This window comes from Solenopsis invicta, chromosome 3 (assembly GCF_016802725.1).
Source record: "Solenopsis invicta isolate M01_SB chromosome 3, UNIL_Sinv_3.0, whole genome shotgun sequence".
In the NCBI taxonomy this organism is placed as follows: Eukaryota; Metazoa; Arthropoda; class Insecta; order Hymenoptera; family Formicidae; genus Solenopsis; species Solenopsis invicta.
Genome location: NC_052666.1, coordinates 17,190,357 through 17,209,737, shown reverse-complemented (window position 1 = coordinate 17,209,737; position 19,381 = coordinate 17,190,357). Strand labels below are relative to the sequence as shown.

The window sequence follows — 19,381 nt, the reverse complement described above, 5'->3', positions numbered from 1 at the left end:
TAAATTATTTTCTTAGATTAAAAAATTTGATTATCTTGAATAATAATCCGATTATCTATAATAGAAAAATATTTTTTTTAACAGTTAATATTTTCTAGAACTGTGTACAAGAAAAAGTACTTGATTAAAAATTATTTTATTTTATTTACATAAATATTTCAATTAATAAATTTTTAACTTGACAACAAGTAAATAAACTATTAGGCTCCATCAAGTTAATAATTTTTTTGTTTTAAGACATTTTTTTTAATATATGTATATTAATATGATTATTACTAAATCAATTACATATTGAATCAGGATGTTAAATTAAAATTTCGTTTTCCATGCTTATTCTGAGTAACCTTCCAAATGATTCAACATAACTCAATCTAACGAATAAATTCCTGTTGTCTACATTTTAAATAAGAGAAAAATCTAGGTTGAAGAAGTTACAAAATTACAAGACACTTACCTGTATACATCACGTCGAACGAGTTCATTGATTGTCTTGAAAATAAAAGTTGGAAAGTCAACATATGCAAAAGTTGGGAGAGATTCATGCACGATCGCAGCTGTGCTGATGATGGATCTGGCATGCCCTTACCTCTCCGCCCTACATAGATTTTAAGGGAGATTTCCTCGTGAAAAAAGAAGCAGGGGATCGAAGGTTGAGAAAATTGTGCGTTTATTAGTGAAGACGACGTTCGAGCAATCTCACCGCTTAATTTCATCGACGATGCCGACGCGAGGCCTCCGGAAGTCGCGTTGAGGTCCTAAATGAACAGCCCTAAAGATAGAAGAAGAGAGAGCGAAAAGAATCCGAGTGTCTTTGACGAAGACATTTATATATATATAACTTCTATATCACAAAATTTCTATATCACATACTTCTTGCGACTTGCAAAAGTATTGCAGCAAACAGAAATCAATGAACAAGGATTTATAATAATAAATATAATAATAACGATAGTCGCATAATAGCATTAATAATAATTACTTTATAACGATATAATAACGATGGCAAGAATAATAAGATAATATTGCATTTACAAGTCCTAAAGGGACATTTATCTCGTCTATTTATATCGTTGTCGCTCTATCCCCTTCTTTCTTGATCTAATTACGCAATTCTCACTGCTTACGATCTTCACTGTATCACGTTCGTCTTCCGCATCGGTGTCACGCGAACACGGCATCGATGCTAGAATTAAGATCGACTTGAGATTTCCACTAGGTACCGTCGTCTTTCGCTTTCGGTCGCGGCGGACGGGGCTGTCCTCGCGTCGAACAAAGAATCGAAGATTAAAAAGACACACGCGTCACTCTCTCGCATTCTCTCTCACGGTTATTCTCGCACGCTCGCATTCGGCACCTATGTGGAACATAGCACATATTTTTCTGTATATTTATATATATATTTTTTCTCTTTTTATATTTATATATATATATATTTATATTTATAATTATTAATCTTCTTTTCGTTCATTATGCCTATCTATATATTATCTACAGGGCAGTAGCCAAACGCTGACTGACTGAGTGTTGTCGCTTGTGTTATCCGCTCGCGACGATACCGACGACTTCGATTTGACTAGAGAGACGCACGCTCATATATCGTCTCGAGCCTCCCGATCACGATGATCCACGGGAGAGCACGCGCGTCCTTTTTCTTTGTTACGTGTTATGTATAATGGTTGACATGTCTACCTGCCGCGACGTGTAATACCGATCTATGTCGCAAGTGGAGATCGCGCGCAGGTGCGCCGCGATGCGCTCGAAATTTTATCGCTCTCTTCTTGGTCGTTTCATTGAGCGGCGAATTCGAAAATATTACGTACGTCGTCCACCGATGCGTTTTAGCGAATTCCTGAGAGTATATTGTTTCGTGAGGGAGGGGAAAAAAAACGAAAGAATAAGTACGTACTCTCTAAATTCTTTGGAGTGGAATTTCATCTAAAAGAGTGGAATCCCACTCTAAAAGGGTGAAAATCCAGCCACTCTTTATCAAGACTGGCAGGATTTTCACTCTTTAGAGTGGGACTCCACTCCAAAGAATTCAGAGAGTAAGTAATGAGTTTCTTGAGCTTGCGATACGCAGTCGCAGTCTCTCGGTTCTCTTCCCCGATCGTGACGCGGCGATCGGTCCCACAACGCGAGACGAGATGCTAATAGTTGGCGGTCATTTGTTTCGCGTGATTTGTGTCTGACAAATCACGCGAAATAAATGTCAGATGCAAACTTGATAAGTATAAACGCCGGAGGAGTTTCTTCGGGACATTACTTCATATTAAGCTGGCTATTAATCTTCGCGTTTAACATTAGTTGTCGCGTGTTTCTGACACTTCTCCATATTTCTTCATTGTAGCACTTCGAGACGACACTCTCTGGCGCTTACCGTTACTTACCATTGTCAAACACAGTGCTATGCACATATACGCATACTGCAATGGGTCTCAGATGTAAAACATACTACGGGGAATATTCGGGCGACACTTCTGGAAGATAAATCCGAAGGCGAAGTGAATTGTGTTCGAGTCGAAGCGCATCGCGGCTGAAAAGAAATCCTGATGGCAAGCGGGCGCCGCTTTTCGATCGGAGATTCACAAGCAATGCACGAGTAGAAAGCCAGCGTCATTTAAGCGGTTTGCCGCCGATTTCCTATTTGTACTTTGCTTGCAAACGTCGATGACGCTCGAGTGTCTCGTCATACCTCCCTCTTTTATTTTAATTTTATTTTAAATCCTATTTCATACTTATAATTATATGAATTAGTGTTAAAAGATGCGTCCGCACTGCGACGCCTCGCCGCTTTTCGTCGAGCGTCGCTTCCGTGAAATTTCTCTCTTTCTCTCTCTCTCTCTCTTCTCTCTCTTTTTCTCTCTCCCCGCGTTCCTCCTCCTGTTTCATTGCCTTCATCAACGCATCAACGATGACAGTTCAATTTCGATGCGACAGTCTCGATTTATCGCGCGAGTTCGAGGGACACTTGGTATTTTTTTTTCCTCGTGTTTAGGCCATTTTCTTCCACGATCGCGCGTTTCCGCGTGACGATGACTAGATTCTACACGAGCGTACGCGCTTTACGTCAGCGTGGATAAGTGTGTGTGTATGTTGGTGTGTATACATATGTGTCTCAGGTGTCTCTGTACACGTATACATGCGCGTATTTGTGTAATTGTGCGTGCGTGTGCATGTGATTCGTGTCGATTGAGTGTCATTCTTCTCTTTGGTGATCGTCAAATTAGCTTCAACGCACGTTCGATCTTTGGTGTGTTCTCGCTGGCAGTAGCTCAATATCCGCCATGGGGATGACGCACCAGAAGTGGCGAAGATCCCTCGGTCCATCGGTAACCCGGTAAAAGTGGTGAGAATCGAACAAATCAAAGTAGCCTTAATAATTCTAAACAAAAAGACTTCCTTTTTCTCTCCCTTTCTCTTTCTACGTTCTTTTTTATTTTATTTTTTATTTTTTTAGATAAGTACGATTTCGCGACTTTGTCCTTCCCGAGGAGAAAAACTCGCGGACTACTGGTGATTATAGAAAAGTGCGCGCGATAAAAAATGCATTACGATACGTTACCCTGAAGTTATAGCGGGCTCTGTGACGATGTTGACTCGATTCTCCCCCATCCATGAAAGGTAAATGTCGCGGAAACGAGAGAGACATAGAGAGAAATAGAGAAAAAGAAAGAGAAAGAAGAAGAGAGGAAAAGAGAGAAAGGAAGGGAGAGAAAGAGAGCGAACGGTGAGTTCGATCTTGAGCAGATTAAACCTATCTTCACGAAGACACGCGACATTCTCGACGAGTTCTTGCTACGCGCGTTAATCTTAAGATCACAGGAGACACAATCGCGATAAAATGCGTTCGGGATCAATTGCAGATCCTGAGAAGGGGATAAATATCCATTATTCCGCGGAAGCTCAATTCGCGAACTTGCAGAGCTTGTCCTTCCGCGGAAAAAGTGCGTTCGCGGAATTTCGGTCGAATACATGTGATACATACTAAAAATATGTGGCAATTATCAACATCACTTCAACATCAAAAACGCGTCAGATAATTATAGTTATGTATTACATTGTGAGCATCTCGTTTTGTTGAACGTATTAAGACTTAAATCAGATAGTCAACCCTCTTTCAGTCTGCTTGGCCTCTGGCAAATTGAGTTAGAAACATATCATTCACTTTTACGCGCACAAATTTAATTAAAAAAAAAAAAAAATCCAGCATAAATATTCTTCCAATTTTTCTTCGATACTTGCTAAGAGGAGGATACCTCCAGTATTTGTAACGGCTCATGAAAGACTTAAGGTATGTGATTCAGATCGAATTCGCTTTTAAGCCGAGAAGAGCGAAAGAGAAAGGGAAAGCTCGCAAGTCCGAATCGACCTCCTATTCAAGCTTTCAAGTTTAAAACTATAACGAGGGTAGATCGCGAGGCTCGACGATCGATGGACACGGGAGGATCGATGGTGTTCGCGTTGGTGTCCGCCATCCCCGTGCGATCGCGTGATCTTTCTTTCTCCGGCTACGATCCACCGTCCCGCGTGCATACGCTCTGCACCAAACTCCTGAAAGTGGAACGCCGCGATTTGTGATCTACGCGACCGACCGCGATCGCGATCTCGTCGTACGTTCAGTCCATCATCATCATCATCATTATCATTATCATCATCGGTGTCGTAACGGCTCGCGTGCAATGGCGAGCGCGATTACATGGCCCCGTTGCGCCTTCGCGTGGAAGAGCGAATCACTGAACAAGCTCCCGGCTTCCGTGCAAGCAATCTAACGTGATCAGAAAGCTCGTCGTTCACCCGTGGGGATGGAAGGATTCTCTCCTGCGAGGGATTGGCTTCGTTAGCCATGTCCGTTCGGGCGATTCCTCGCCTTGACGCAGAGGATGTGTTGCGAATTCTTACCGAACGGTTCGGCTGATCGTGACTTTGATGAAGATTATTGATTTTAGAGGTCTTGGTTCGCGCTCCCGACGTCTCTGGAGCGCAGACCAAGACCTCCAAAGACGTCGGGAGCGCGGATCAAAATCTCTAAAACCTATCACGATTACGATTACGTCGCTCCTCGCTTGCTTTTCGTTTTCCCACTGAGCTCTTGTTGGCCGGTACTCGGACTGGGCGGACAGCTGCTATTCATTCTGGCCACCCTCCGATAAATCTCGCTGTTGACAAAACGTGGATACGAGTCCCGATGCATGAGGGTGTAAATTTGTAGCTGCGCCTCGTCGAAGGTGTGTGGCGTAGGCTCCACCATGTTATGATTTACGATCTCTCGCACTCGTGAGTCCAGACTCACCTGTAAACACAAATGATGAAACGAATTAATTGAAAGCTTATAACGTATTGTTAATTACATATTTCGACGGATTTGACAGTCTGGAGCGCTGCAGTTGCAGGTGATCTGAACGTGGGGCTCGTCCTTTGATAACTTGATGGGAGCGCCGCTGACTGCAAATTCTTCATTAGGTTATCGAAGGACGAACCCCATCCTTTTATATATGTATATATAGGTATACACACATACACATATACATATGTGTAAAGAATAAACTGCAACCTATTTTATAACTGTTTGCATGCAATTCACATTTTTCTTTTCTATAAAATAATGAAATCTAATTCTACAATAGTTTATCATATATTATATAATTCAATGATCTCTCTCTCTCTCTTTCTTTCTCTCTCCCTACTTACTCATTTGTAATATAATATATAAAATTTATGAAATTGCAAAAGTTTATCTTTTTAATTAACTATTATATGAATATAGTAGTTTACAAGGTCACAATGGTAGATAAAATAGACCATTAATATGTAAACCTTTAGACCAATTTTGCAATAAGTTTTTTATCGCAAAAGTGACGAAGCACCGATATATTCAAAGTTGTAAACAATGATGAAAAAACTTGCCGAGAATTATAGACCATAATGTGTGTACGAGGTACCTCCAGTACGACCTTTTTTTTTTACGTTATCTCGTGAAATTATCTATGTGACTGCAATAATGCACGGACATGCAGTGTATAATTTGCCGTAATGTTCGAATGGCAAAAGAAGGTTCGTGCATTCGCCTCGTTTGGCTGAATAAGTTGTTAAAGGGGTCACTGGGTCATTAGGTCAGTCGGTTAATATGGAAGAAATCAGTCACGCGCATTCGCAGCTTTTCTCAAACGAAATACTCGTACTATATTGCACAAGTAGATCCCTCTTCGCTCCAAACCGCGGAGGGGATCAATTTAATTTCACTGTTTTGTTTTTTTAATTCCTCTGCGTTCGTATACTCGATTTTTCGATAAAATCTGATAAAATAGCGCAAGTAGATAATACATTCAATAACGTTATCGATTCTATCGTCAAAGCTAACAGCTCTGGAAGCTCCGGTAGGAATTATTTTATGTTATGAAATGTGTAAGTGCTTATGATACATCGTACGGGCTATTCAAAGTAGCAGATACTAAGCGCATGACGCTGCGCTATGCCATTATATTAAGTAAATAGATGGTTACGTTAGAAATTGCTTACATATTTCTAGATTGATACTATCTGTATTTCGGTCGCGAATATGCTATAACAATAGAGCAAGTTTTTCCCAGAAAAAAAAAATAAAAACATTCTTATATTAGTGCAGTATATTTTCAAGTGTCATGCGCACTAAAATAGTTATAATTATATCTTTCTATTTTCCTTATAAAAATATATTTCCATTTTTATAAGAAAACTACAATTGTGATACTTTATATAACTGTAGATTAAATTTGTAAATAATAGATTAGAGGTTATTTGTTGGCTGCTCCAGAGTGCTTCAATCGAATAACAATTACGATCTTTTATCTCGAACAAGAAAGCATTTCTTGCGATAGCCGACGGAGTGTACTCACTTCCTTTGGCGAAAGTATGGATATGTAATCCTCGTAAATGAAGCGTGCCTTCTCCTCGATTGTTTCAGGATTGCTCTCCCTCTTGAGTTGCTCGCAAGCAAGCCAGAAAGCGATGTTCTCTTCGCTGTATTCGCTCACGAGGAACTCTCTGAAGAGCTTGCGGCCGGCAGCGCTCTTCATCAGTTTATCGAAGGACGAGCCCCATGCTCGAACCTCCTCCAAACTGCAGCGCTCCAGACCGCCGTCGAGGCCGTCAAGTCCGTCGAGACCGTTACCCGCACCTGCACCCGCGATGCTGATGCCGCTGCCGTGCTCGCCGCCGACACCGGCGTTACCCTTTTTCTTGTCCTGATCACCCGCACCGCCGCTACCCGTTGAATTTCCGCCAACTGCCGCCAAACTGAGATGACAGTGCTTGTTAGAACCATCTCATAGGCCTCCCGTTATTGTTAACAATATATAATGTTAATCCCATTATACCGAAAAATTATTCAGCTATTTCATTGTATTTAAATCATGTTCGAAGAGCATTTATTTATACTACTTATGTGAATTTTACTTATTACTGCACATAATTGAAAAAAATAATTGAAAGGAAAAATGGGTAATCATTATATATTTCTTGTTGTATGATTGCTCTAATCTATTTTACAATTATGAGGAGATTCGGATTGATTCTACTGATCAAATTGAAATTTATTGCAAACTACACTGTAAAAAAATTCAGTAAATTTACATATAATAGATGTAAAAGTTACACGATTAGTCCCGTAAATATAAAAAAATCATGTAATTCTATAAAAATTATGTAGTTCCACAAAAAATATGTAGATTTACTTTTATTGAGTACATATATCTTATTTTATACGGAAAATTACGTATATAACAGAATATTTAAATATTATATGTACTTATCTAAATTTTTGTAACTTTACGTAGTACAACAATATTCCATGTATCTGTGAAATGTAATGCGATAAACGTTTACTGAATTGTGAATTTTCACTATATTCGTGAAAACTCTGCCCACTTAGCATCATGTGCAGGCACAGTAAGTAGTTATTTTATTGTTTATAACATGTATGATAGAGAGACAATATTTAAATGTGTAATACGTAATACAATTGCAAAACGTATTGACCTTATCATTTCTATAATTTTCCATACATGCTGCAAATGTACTTTTGTAACTTGCTTAATTACAAATTACAAAATTAATCTTACCTTTGTATATTGCAAATTTACACATGCGTGAAAATTTACAAATATTTAGTACCTTTACACCTATCAGAATGGGTAATTTTGAGAAAATTTTTTTACAGTGTATCATGTCGATATTATTCACGTCGCCAAGGGGAATTATCATGTAATATAGGTATATATGTATATATACAATATATATAATGTATATTCGCCTTGACAAACATGAGGCAGGTGATGGCAGAAACGCGAACGCAAATGCAATGGTAGACAGTGGAGAAAGAGCGGCAAAAAGCAAGGGAAGATGTGTAAGAAATGAATATTAAACCTGGTAGCTCGGAATATGAAGAGATATAAAATGAACGGCGAAGGAAGAAGTATGATCCGGCGGATGCGCACACAAATACAGCAGATGATAATGACAACTAACGATCAGGATCAGAGCTAATTTAATCGAGACCACAGATAACGCCAGATACACAGAGATGTGAACAGGCGGCATCGAACCAAGAGAAAATATTAGTTGTGTCGATAACAGGCACATGACAGGTTATTGCAAGGCCGATTTTTTGTGCATGATGATAGGGTTGTCTTATGTTTACGAGTCATGCCTGCAGAAATAAATGGCAATTTTTAACAGTTTGTGCGATTGGTAGGTAGTTGGCAAATAAGGAGAATGATCGTTTCTGTATCGGCTACCGTCTGAATCGATCAAACCTGCATTTATTTCTAAAAGTTATTCTGCTTGGCTGAATGAGAGAATAATATCTGGTAATTTTATGATATTTTCTTATGTGCTATAAATATTTGTTGTAAAATATTACAAGAGTCTATCTTTTCGTTTGATTAATTTTGCAAACAACAGTTAAACTATCGCGTGCTTGTAGCCTTTTTATTCATTAAAATTTTATTTCAATAACAGCGATGTCTTTCAAAAATATGTTTTATTTGTAACAATATAAAATAGATAATTACTAAGAGCTGTGTGTAATTCCAAATATGTTATTGTTTTTGCATGAAACTTTAAACTGTTATCAAGAGTCATTTTGTCCTCGAGGGTTAAGGAAAAATATAACGTTGCGCAACACGAAGCAAGTAGAAAATTTTATAGTGCAAAATCAAAAAAGATTGTTATATTTCATAATACGTATTTTTAGAAATTTTTTTTTCGTATTAATATGATGAAACGGAAGAGTATAATATATAGTCGCACATTCTCGCGGTAGAAATTCCGGAAATGCCATTGCACCTCAGATAGACTCTTTCGGATCGATGCTAGCCCAGAATGATGAGTCGCGCATAATCTGCAAAGATGGCTCGCATAGGAAGGACGCATGGTACGTGCATAACCCCGTTTCTGTGAGCCGTAATACGTGCATTACGATAGCATCATCATCGACATAACAAACAAGCATTAACGCACACAGTCCGTGGCCTGCTTACCATTTATTCCTACTTGTGGCATGAAACATAGAAAGGCAATATGTAGATACGTCTGCACGGCAATAAATGGATCACACGTGAGAGTTTAAAGACAATGGACTGATATCGTTTCAATAGCGAGGTTCAGTAGATGAAATAAGCACGAAAATAGCCGCGCGATAACGATAGCGCGTTACTCGTTTTCATCTATCTTAGGCTAGTAATTATAATAAAAACTCTTTGTGTTGACTTTTTGTCATCGCGAGTATGTAATTAGTAAGACTGATGTTATTTTGCGCAATTTGAAGATTTGTCCTCCTTTGCGTTAACAATTTGTCCATTGCCATATGAATTGAATATCGTTCTTCATAGTTCAGCAAAACGTTTTGTACATCGATGTGCTGTCTGCTTCAGAAGTTTAATCAATGTAAATATATTATAAAAAAAAAAAAAAAAAAACAATTTAAATAAAAATCCAAGAGAGCAAGAATTTTTATTCACGTTTGACTTAAACAAAAAATTTATCAAGATTTTTTACATTATAAATAACCGATTATTACGAATATTAAATTAACATTGTAAAAGAATGATTGAAAAAAATGTTTGTTGCTTGACTTTCGTATCAGCAATTTTCTTGAAGATCAGTCGCATTGATGTACAAGATGTGATCGGATAGGATTGATAATACCACGGGCAACTACACGGGCAGCAACAGCACCACCATAGGCAACAGTTGTCCTTCTTCGATCGGCCCGTGAATCCGGCCGCCTGCTGTTGCTGGGACTGCTGCTGCGACGCGGGCGCCTGTTGCTGTTGCTGCTGCGACTGCTGCTGCTGCTGAGACGATTGTTGCGGATTACTGTGCTGCATCGTGGACCCCGAGGCCTGGCCTTGGTTCTGTGCACGGAGGCGGCAACCACCAGCTACACCTTCGCCGCCAGTCCCGTGACTAACGCCAATTCCCATTGCAGTTGCACCAAGTCCACTCGACATCTGGAAGCGACATCCGCCCTCTGAATCCGCACACCATGTGCGAGCTTATCCCGGCGCTAAGAATAGTTCTATTAAATCAGTGGCTTCCGGAACACAATGGACCACTTGTCGGCTTTGCGATTTGTTTACGCAAGGTGGCTGACACTAATGTTTTAGAAACATACCCTCGAATATAGACTAATAATATGAAGTTTCTTAATACCAGTATTGTGCACATTTTATACACATATTGGTACAAAATGTAATGATACTTAATAATAATTGCGTATGCGAAAGTTATTTTTTAAATATGTCTGTACATTAAAATGCAATTATTTAATTTAATTTACTATTAAGTAATCTATTTAGTTTAATTTACTATTAAGATATATAAGATGAGAAGTATTCTCATTACGCGTTAAAAGTGATTATTAAAATTACAAAAGTAACTTAGAGAAGCGTTGGAAGAGAAACGGATTCATTGTACACCGAAAGTAGATTTCAATTAAGCATTTAGCGAGAGAGTTGTGATCATTAAGTTCTCATTTAAATGGCTCATAAATAATAAATCCTAAGAAGAGAACAGGACAATCTACTCGCATGTGGCAACGTGATAAAGTTAAGCTTTAATCAAAATAAGCTGGCTGTACGATAATTGACACATAAGCCTTCAAAAAGCAACCAATTAGTTCGGATACGATTGTCGTACGCTCAGCTGCACGTATCGATTGGCTTGTATTTTCAGCGCGGCCCGGCGATGGCGATATCGAAGTGAGAGATGTAGCCGGAGATTTATTATTCTTCCGTTCGCTGTTCCGTTCGAGGTCTCTGGTATTTAAAATTCATGATCGCCAGACGGCTGAGCTGACCGATATTGGATTCCCAGAGAAAGTCTAAAGAGAGGATTAAACCTTTAATGTCATATTTAAGAACGCGATCTCAATTCGAAATCAGTACATTTCCGATTGTTCCTCTTTGTTTTGACATTTCTTCATTGCAAATCGATAATCTAGTTTGTTTTCGCATTAACCATTTACCATTTTTTATTTTTGAAATTACAAAAAACATTGTATAACAACAACAACGAATATCAACGAAAGTCGATATTTTATTTCAACGATTAATACACACATAATAATTAAGGTCAGTATATTCCAGAAATAAATATTGCAAAAAAAAAAATCAATTGTAAGTGGCAGTTCACATAATTCGAAATCCTTTCTGTACCTTTTTTCATTGTGTTAAACGAAAGAGAAATACCTAAAAACGAACGAAATTCTGAGCGCATAAATTTATTCCAGTATCTAAACCCCGTAAAAATATTCAAGCGCGGCTTGCCCATTTTCTTTAGCAGCGCGAGAGATTCGCGAAACGAAGTTTGGGTGTACACGCCTGCAACATGCACGTAGCCGCGTGCGGCCCTTTATTTTTACACCGTGTTGTATATCGATGACCCGTTCTCCGTGCGGCCTCGCGCGATAACGACTACATCGGACAGTCGCTTATAGGGGATGTGGGTAGAGGTTGATAAACAGCGGGTACTGGTGTAAAGTGTACACGTGTTCGCGAGTAGACGTGGTGGCGCATACGAACGAGCTACGTAAAGATGAGAAGAGAGAAAAAAAAAGATAGAGATAAGAAAAAGAAACGCGGATATGTGGAGCAATTGGAAAAGGGAATCGAAATTGGATAATCGGGGTCATAAAGATTGAAAGAGGACCGTCGTTTAATCGCTTATAGCCGCGACATAAATCGGACGCGGATTTACGCGAGCGTGGCGATTTAGAGCGGTCAGGAAATAGAAACCGGAAATCGAAAAGACCATGCGCAAAAATCACGTTTCGAGTGGCTGGCTCGTAAAAGCACAGCACGCGGTTTATACGAGGCGAATTCCAATATCGTTGCGTTCCATATCTCGTCTTTCCGACAACGAAACTTCGGTTACGAGACACTATAACGATGCAAATTTCAATAATCTCTCAGCATGATTTATTTTGGCAGACATTATGGAAACAAAAGCCATTGCTTATGTAGAACACTGCGAAATTTAGGAAACATTTCGCGCTAGGTGATTAATTACGAGCTATGAATTTTGCATGAGTTAGTTTCAAGATAGTTTGAATATAATAATAAGGATTTGTGTCATCACACATATTTGTAAACGTTGTGAAAATGTATTTCTAATAAAATATAATTAAATAAAAATTGAGTTGGAAACACCGAAGATAATGAAATGTTGAAACGTCAATTGTAGACAATTATTGAATAAAATATTATATTACTAAAATAAAACTTCGCGCATTTATAACAGCGTTAATTTATCTCAACGTTGCCCATTAAACTCTTCGCATTTGTTTGAAGTTTTCAGTTCTAGATCATTATTGCTTCTTTATTGAATAAAAACAATGATGTAAAAAGTAGAACATAACAGCACGCTAGGCGTGCGCCATTAATTGGTATGTAAATTATATAATTTTATATTATAAAAACAGATATACAATTTTAAAAATGTAAGTTTACATGATTATAATCTTTAATTTCGTTATTTATTTCAAACAGAAACGTTTGGCAACAATTCAATATCTTATTACTTTAACTGAAGAAGGTACTCGTATGCAAGAAAAATACATGGAAGAAACAGTTTTGCTCAAGTATCTAAAAATTTCGCTAGATGCAGGTCTAAAAATAATTTTGTTGAATCGTCAAAATAATTATATAAGACACTTAAACAAAATGAGCAATACTCCAAAATATTTGTACATTCCAACCATCGGTTCAAACGTCCTACAAAATTATTTTGATGGTCCAGCAAAGTTATTTTCAGATCTTCATCTAGCTAAATTTTTAAACACTTAAATTTTTAAATATTAGCAAAACCGTTCTTTTTGTGTACAAAAAATACATTAAAATAGTATATTGTTAATTAAGTTATATTATTACTTTTATAATACTCTGCGATAAAAAAATTAAATTTGATAATTATGAGAAAAATGAAACAAGTTATTTGCGTTTACTACTTATTATCAATTCATTTAGTCGTTAATAAACAGAGCAACACTTGTACAGGAATGTATATTTTGGCACGGTGTATATTTTGGCAAGAGATGATCGACATTTTTTAATATAATTTTGGATGTTAGTTTCCTCACCGCATCTCTTAGATGCAAATATACTGTCACTACGTTTAAAACGATTCTGAAACGGCGATAGTATTTACGCGTAGTTGCGTGTCAACATGTCAACGGCCCACTGGCTTCATGCAGCACGCAATCGCGGAGCACGTGCAAGCTGCAACCCCCGTTTTCCTCTTTGCAAAAGCTTCGCCCAATAATCAATCCCGTAAATTTATTTTTCGATCGAGACAAGCGTATGCGCATATCCATATAAATGAATTTGTTACGTTCCTACGTGAACATATTAAACGAATGGCAAGCTGTAGACATTTCGTGCGAGATTCTAACCAGTGATAATAGTCCTTGTTCGCGTTATTACACTACGCTATTTCAGAATTAATTTGCAATAATCCAATTCTATACTGGGATAATTTAAACACGGTTGAATGCAATCGGTTTTCAATATCCAATCCAGCCACATTGTTTATTTGCATGGAACTAAATTAGAAAGGGCTTCCAAAAATTAGGCTGTTAATGACATCCGGAATATACGTAGGAAGTTTTACAGCTTTGTTACAGCTTTTCAAACTTCCCGCTTGACAGATTTAACCGCGATGTTTGCCATGTATACATATTTGTGTTTAGAAATATCATTGCGCTCTCATCACGTTGTAAATCGAATTGGCTGACGCCAGTTAAATACTCCTTTCGGGAAGAGATCAGCGCGACTCCATTAGTGTTCCGTGCTGAGTCCTTTCATAAGACAGACGTAACGTTCACGTCTTGCCCTCTTACCTCTATCATGTTCCATGCGTCCGAAAGCGAGCCCAGCTCGCTTTCCGCGTCTTCAGGATCAAGCTAATCGGCGCGTGACCGGCGCGGCGCCGAGATGCGGGGGTGCGGGGCGGGCACGGCCGCGGGCGCACCGTGCCCGCGTTCGCGAGTGTCCCTTCCGATATGCGGTCGTTCCTTTAGCCCGGTCCTCCCGCGGAGCCGCCTCGCCGGGCCTCGCCCGAAGCCCGCATGCTCCCAGCGCGCACCAGTGCCCCTCAGCCGAAACCGCGTAACAGCCCAGCGCACGAACCCTTCACGGACTCGCGAACGGACACATAGGTACGCGCACCACCAAGCAACCAGCCGCCAAGCGGATTTCTCGCCTCGCGATCGGGCGAGGCGCTACTACGCCGACGATGATGGCGACGTCGCTCGATGACACTGAACAACGGACTCCAACGAGCGGAGGGTTACGTCGTCGATGTCGCGCATGATACTTCATTCATTTTCCGTTTTCTTCCACTTTCTGCTGTTGCCCGATTGTCCGTCGTTTTGTCCCCCTTGACAATCCTCTTCGTTAATACCACCCGCGCCGCGATACCACTCCAACACCGTCACCCTTTCGCGGCGCCCTCCACCCTTCTCTCTCTCTTAACGGAACAGCCGCGCGCGCGGATCGACTGGTCGGTCGGCCGAGTCGGAGAGGTAGGAGAGAAAGGGAGAGAAAGACAGACAGAGAGAAAGGCGAGAGTGCGCGGATGCGAGACACGCTACAGAGAGGAACAGGAAGTGGAGATTCTCTTTGCTACCGATGGCCTTTACTGTTAAGAATGAGCGCGATACGATCGAGCAAGTTTGTCGCGCTCCATAGATACGTACGCGGTCCCGTGCCTCGGAACTTAGAAAATTCACTCCTTCGATCAATCAAACGGGACCGAATCCTTGAGCTTTAGGACGATGTCGATGACGGTGATGTAGATAACGGTGAGGATGTCGCCCGCGATCGACTCATCACATTCTTCAATCGCGCGATTTAAAGGTGCGGCTGCATCACGCCGTGCTACGTTCTCGAGCCAGCGTCAATCTCACATCGACATCTCTTTTCTTCGCGGCTGATCTAGGTGGCCGTACGCGATGCCTCATTCAGTTTTCGTTCCCCTTTGCGTTTGATGGAATTATAAATAGGTACTCGCGCCTGTTGGAAGATGTTGCGCGAGGCGCTGGTGCGGCCAAGCTTAAATGTTTCCTGGCTGCTGTCGTTGGCTCGGACCGTTGCTGATGTTACCGCTGCGTTTGCCTGTGTTCTTGATGCTGTTGATCGCGCTGACAGGCACCCGTTCCGCGCACCTCGCACGCGCGAGCGCGGAAGGCGCAAGGGAGAGAGAGAAAGATATAGGTGTATATATATATATATATATATATATATGGATAGGGTAGAGAGAAAGAGAAAGATAGGAAGAAAAGGAAAGGCAATGAAAGGAAAAAGAGAAAGAGAGAGAGAGAGAATGTTAACGTATTTAGTTGAGCAGAAGATGAGTGTTGAAAGTAAGAGTATGAGATAGTGGGAAGACAAATGAGGTAAAGAGAGGTAGAGAGAGGGGAGAAAGAGAGAGAGAGAGGCAGAGAGAGAGAGAAAGAGAGAGAGACAAAAGGAAGGAGAGTGGAGCGTAAGCGAGTCGATGCGCCGGTTATTGATTGGCAGCAGTCGAGACCAGAGGGAGAGACGAACCCGCGCGTTGTCACGCCGGCAAGGTAGACTGCTGAAGGCTATCTTCGTGCTAGCTTCTCGTCGATTGATCGCTTGGTAGTTTATCGGAAGACTTCCGGTCGAGCGTTAATCTTTGCTTTCACGAAATCGGTATTTCTTGGGAAGATTGAGTTTTAGGAAGAAATTTAGATTTATTGATAATATTGGTGGAAGTTGTCGATCCTCTCTTGTACAATTTCGAACGAGGTGCAGCTTGTACCGTTTTCGGAGCACATTGACGTTTTCTCTTTGTAGATCTTCGTCGCGAGCGAGAGTTGATGAATGTGATATAACGGAAGCGACGCAGAATCCGACGCGGGAGTTTGTTCCGACGAAAGAAACCTTCGGAAGATACGAATTGAGAGAGAGTGTATGCCCGCGGAGTAGGAAGATCGATATTGATACTCGGATGCACCGCCGCGATCGATCACCGTGATTCTCCCTTGGTTTACGTTGCGTATCCGGAACACTTATCACTGCTACGTCCGCGTGTTATATCTTATCCTTATCTTTCTCTCTCCCTTTCTCTCTCTCTCTCTCTCTAGCTCTTTTTCACTGCCCGATGCGGTGCTCGAAGGCGTATTATCGCGTGTCCTCTCCTCGCAGTCTCTTTTTCCGCGCGAGAACCGCTCGCCCTCGCTCCACTTTACGCGCGTCCCCCGTTATTACGCCCGGGCCGACTCGGGCAACGGTCAGGAAAGCTGTCGGGAGCTTTAAAGCTCCACGACCCGCGAGGAGCTGTCGTCCGGAGTTCGGCCAATATGGCGGTTACACGCGCTTACACGGTGCCTTGGCCACCACTGTCTGCCTGTCTCGCGGACGATTCCAGCGACGCCGACGCGAAGCGCCGCGACGCGAAGCTGCCCGGCGCGGACACGTCTCCGCAGACCGACGCCGACGCTGTTACCATCACAGAATGCCGACGCCGACGCCGACGCCGACGCGATGCGATGCGAGCCATCGGCCGATGTACGAGCATCGCCGTCATCATCGCGATGCTCGTGATCCTCGCGTGCGAATGACCCGCCGATACTCTCGCGATTCTCCGCAATCACAGAAGTGTCGTTACGACTATGACTCGTATAAATGATCGCGACGACGGAAATCCGTGCAGGTGTAATTTGATGAAGGAGGATAGAGCGCGAATAGAGAACAAGGATTAAACGGAAGCACAAGCAAACTAATCGGAAATGTTACAAAATGGAATAATCTCTTAATGATAACATTAATTATGGATGGAATCATCAATACGTAGTAGACAGATAAATTAATCGCCATTATTCACGTTTCAAGCACGGAGAGTAAATTCATCCACTGGGAATCGAGTAGTAACTATAAAATATAAATGAAATTTCAGTCTTGAAATGTTAAGAGAATCTATTATATAGATAAGCACAAAATTGTTTGATAAATAAATTGCCGTAACTCCGAAAGAACAGCCGAATATTTCGGCAAAGTATAAATAGACATCGGATTTTTTATGCAAATATTTATTGCGAATATGCACAAACATGCAAATACGCAAATGTATAAAAATATACATTTTTAAAATTCTCTTTTAATAAGACCAATTTCTCTTTTGACTTTATTTTCCAATCTGCTTTCTAAAAAAATTTGTATAAAAATTTGATGTGTAGTAATGAAATAATGAATAGCCTGAAGACACGCCCTAATGTACACTGTAACTATAAATGATGATTGTAATTCTGCTGTTGCTAATTCATTACATTATATCATTAAGATGGGGTAAGGCAGAGAGATTAGAAGATATATTCAAGATTATCGTTGGACTTTTATTTTCCCGTCGGACTTAAGTTTTTTCACTAGATATATTTTGGATTTAGTATCAACTCTTTATAATTTCAAATCATTATTAACGTAGAGAATTTTCTTAACATAGTATGCATATTAATGCAATTGTGAAATGTATGTTATATTTAGAAAAAATTATTTGGGTTTCTTAATTTCGTTTCATTTACTCAATGAAAATTGCAATGAAAATTGACATTGATAACACTGAGAATTAAAACTATCAATTCTTGCTAGGTTGAAACTATCGTTCTTTCGATGAACTTTGAATCTTATATAAAGCACAGTTAATAATAGATTAATAAACAGCTAATAATAAAAGTGATATAAGAGAACTAGAAGAAAGCGAAAGCAAAACGCATTTGTGACAACGATGATGCCAGGATATTTTTGCAAAATATGGATATAAGGCTCTTTCATAATTATAAATATCATTATATTCTGAAAGGAGGCGTCTGTACGCAAAAATAAATAGACACGAGCCTCGCCATAGTCGTCTCGTCGCAGATCTATGTGCTTAGATTTTTATGGAAATCTCTCGTCATATATTTTAGGGATATTACATTTTCGTGGTAAATCTCATTTTCCTCCTCTTCATCCCTCTCCCTCCCCCCCGCCGCGACCGATGCTATCGTCCTTGGCACATCGCCGTTTTAGCGGCTTTTAAGTTAAGTAGTTCCGCGTTTGTGGTGCGAGAGCGGAAATTTCTCTCGCGCTAAAGTACCATCTCCTCCTTCCGTCCGCGGCGCGACGTCCGATCGATCACGCGACCGCGGCCAATACCAGACATCATCATCCCTCCGTTAGTTTTTTCCGCCTCGTATCTACGTAAGGAAGAGACGGGCGACGCGCGAGCGTAAGGGAATGTCTGAACAGGGGCAGGGATCAATACGCCGACGTCGGCAGCAGCCCGATGCACTCGTCGTTCCTAAATTGCGACTCGGATGCGGATGCAGATGTATCTCCGGTTGCTCCCGTTGAACGATCTGCGCCCGTGTGCGGGGCGGCCTCCGGCTGCATGATAACGAAGTGACGGAGCGCTGGAAGTTAATTTCAGACCCGCGTCACGGAACGTTACACATGGTAACGCCGGGCGGAATGTAAATGAAGGTTGCCAGAGCGCCGGGTGCCGCTGGTACAACGCGTCTCGTACTCTCGGTAGGGAACAACCCACTGCAAGAATGCCGACCCAGAGAACCCAAACTAGTTCTGGGAACAGTCGGTTTGGTCGACTGCTTGCTTATCGGCTGAAGCGGACTTCTGATATCAGTGTTCTTGCTTTGGATATGTTAGCTCTGCGTATATGCCAGCGGTGCTTTCTAAAGATTTAAACTTACTGAAAATGTTATAAACAATTTTCGTTTCCAATTTAGTTCCATATATTGTACTATTGGTTAATCTTGAATAGAGTACTGTTAGAAATATTACAAAAATTTTGATGCTATATCCAGAATAATTTTTATTTTATTAAC

At 40.7% G+C, this 19,381-nt stretch overlaps 1 protein-coding gene across 7 annotated transcripts in view; it reads right to left on the bottom strand.

Annotated features, from left to right (window-relative positions):
- Window positions 1-643: 643 nt before the first annotated feature.
- Window positions 644-19,381, bottom strand: part of LOC105202776 (regulator of G-protein signaling 17) — a 52,582-nt gene continuing 33,844 nt past the window's right edge. For 2 of the 7 annotated variants that reach the window (XM_026135797.2, XM_026135798.2), the window contains 4 exons: window positions 10,183-10,487; window positions 9,516-9,527; window positions 6,873-7,272; window positions 644-5,290 (listed from right to left, as the gene is read on the bottom strand). In XM_026135797.2, coding sequence (XP_025991582.1) covers window positions 5,048-5,290; window positions 6,873-7,272; window positions 9,516-9,527; window positions 10,183-10,487 — 960 coding nt within the window. In that variant the 3' untranslated portion in view covers window positions 644-5,047. Of the gene's footprint in view, window positions 5,291-6,872; window positions 7,273-9,515; window positions 9,528-10,182; window positions 10,488-14,374; window positions 16,982-19,381 lie in introns of those variants that run through there. The other 5 variants (XM_026135799.2, XM_039447157.1, XM_011171444.3 and 2 more) reach the window with 5 other exon arrangements.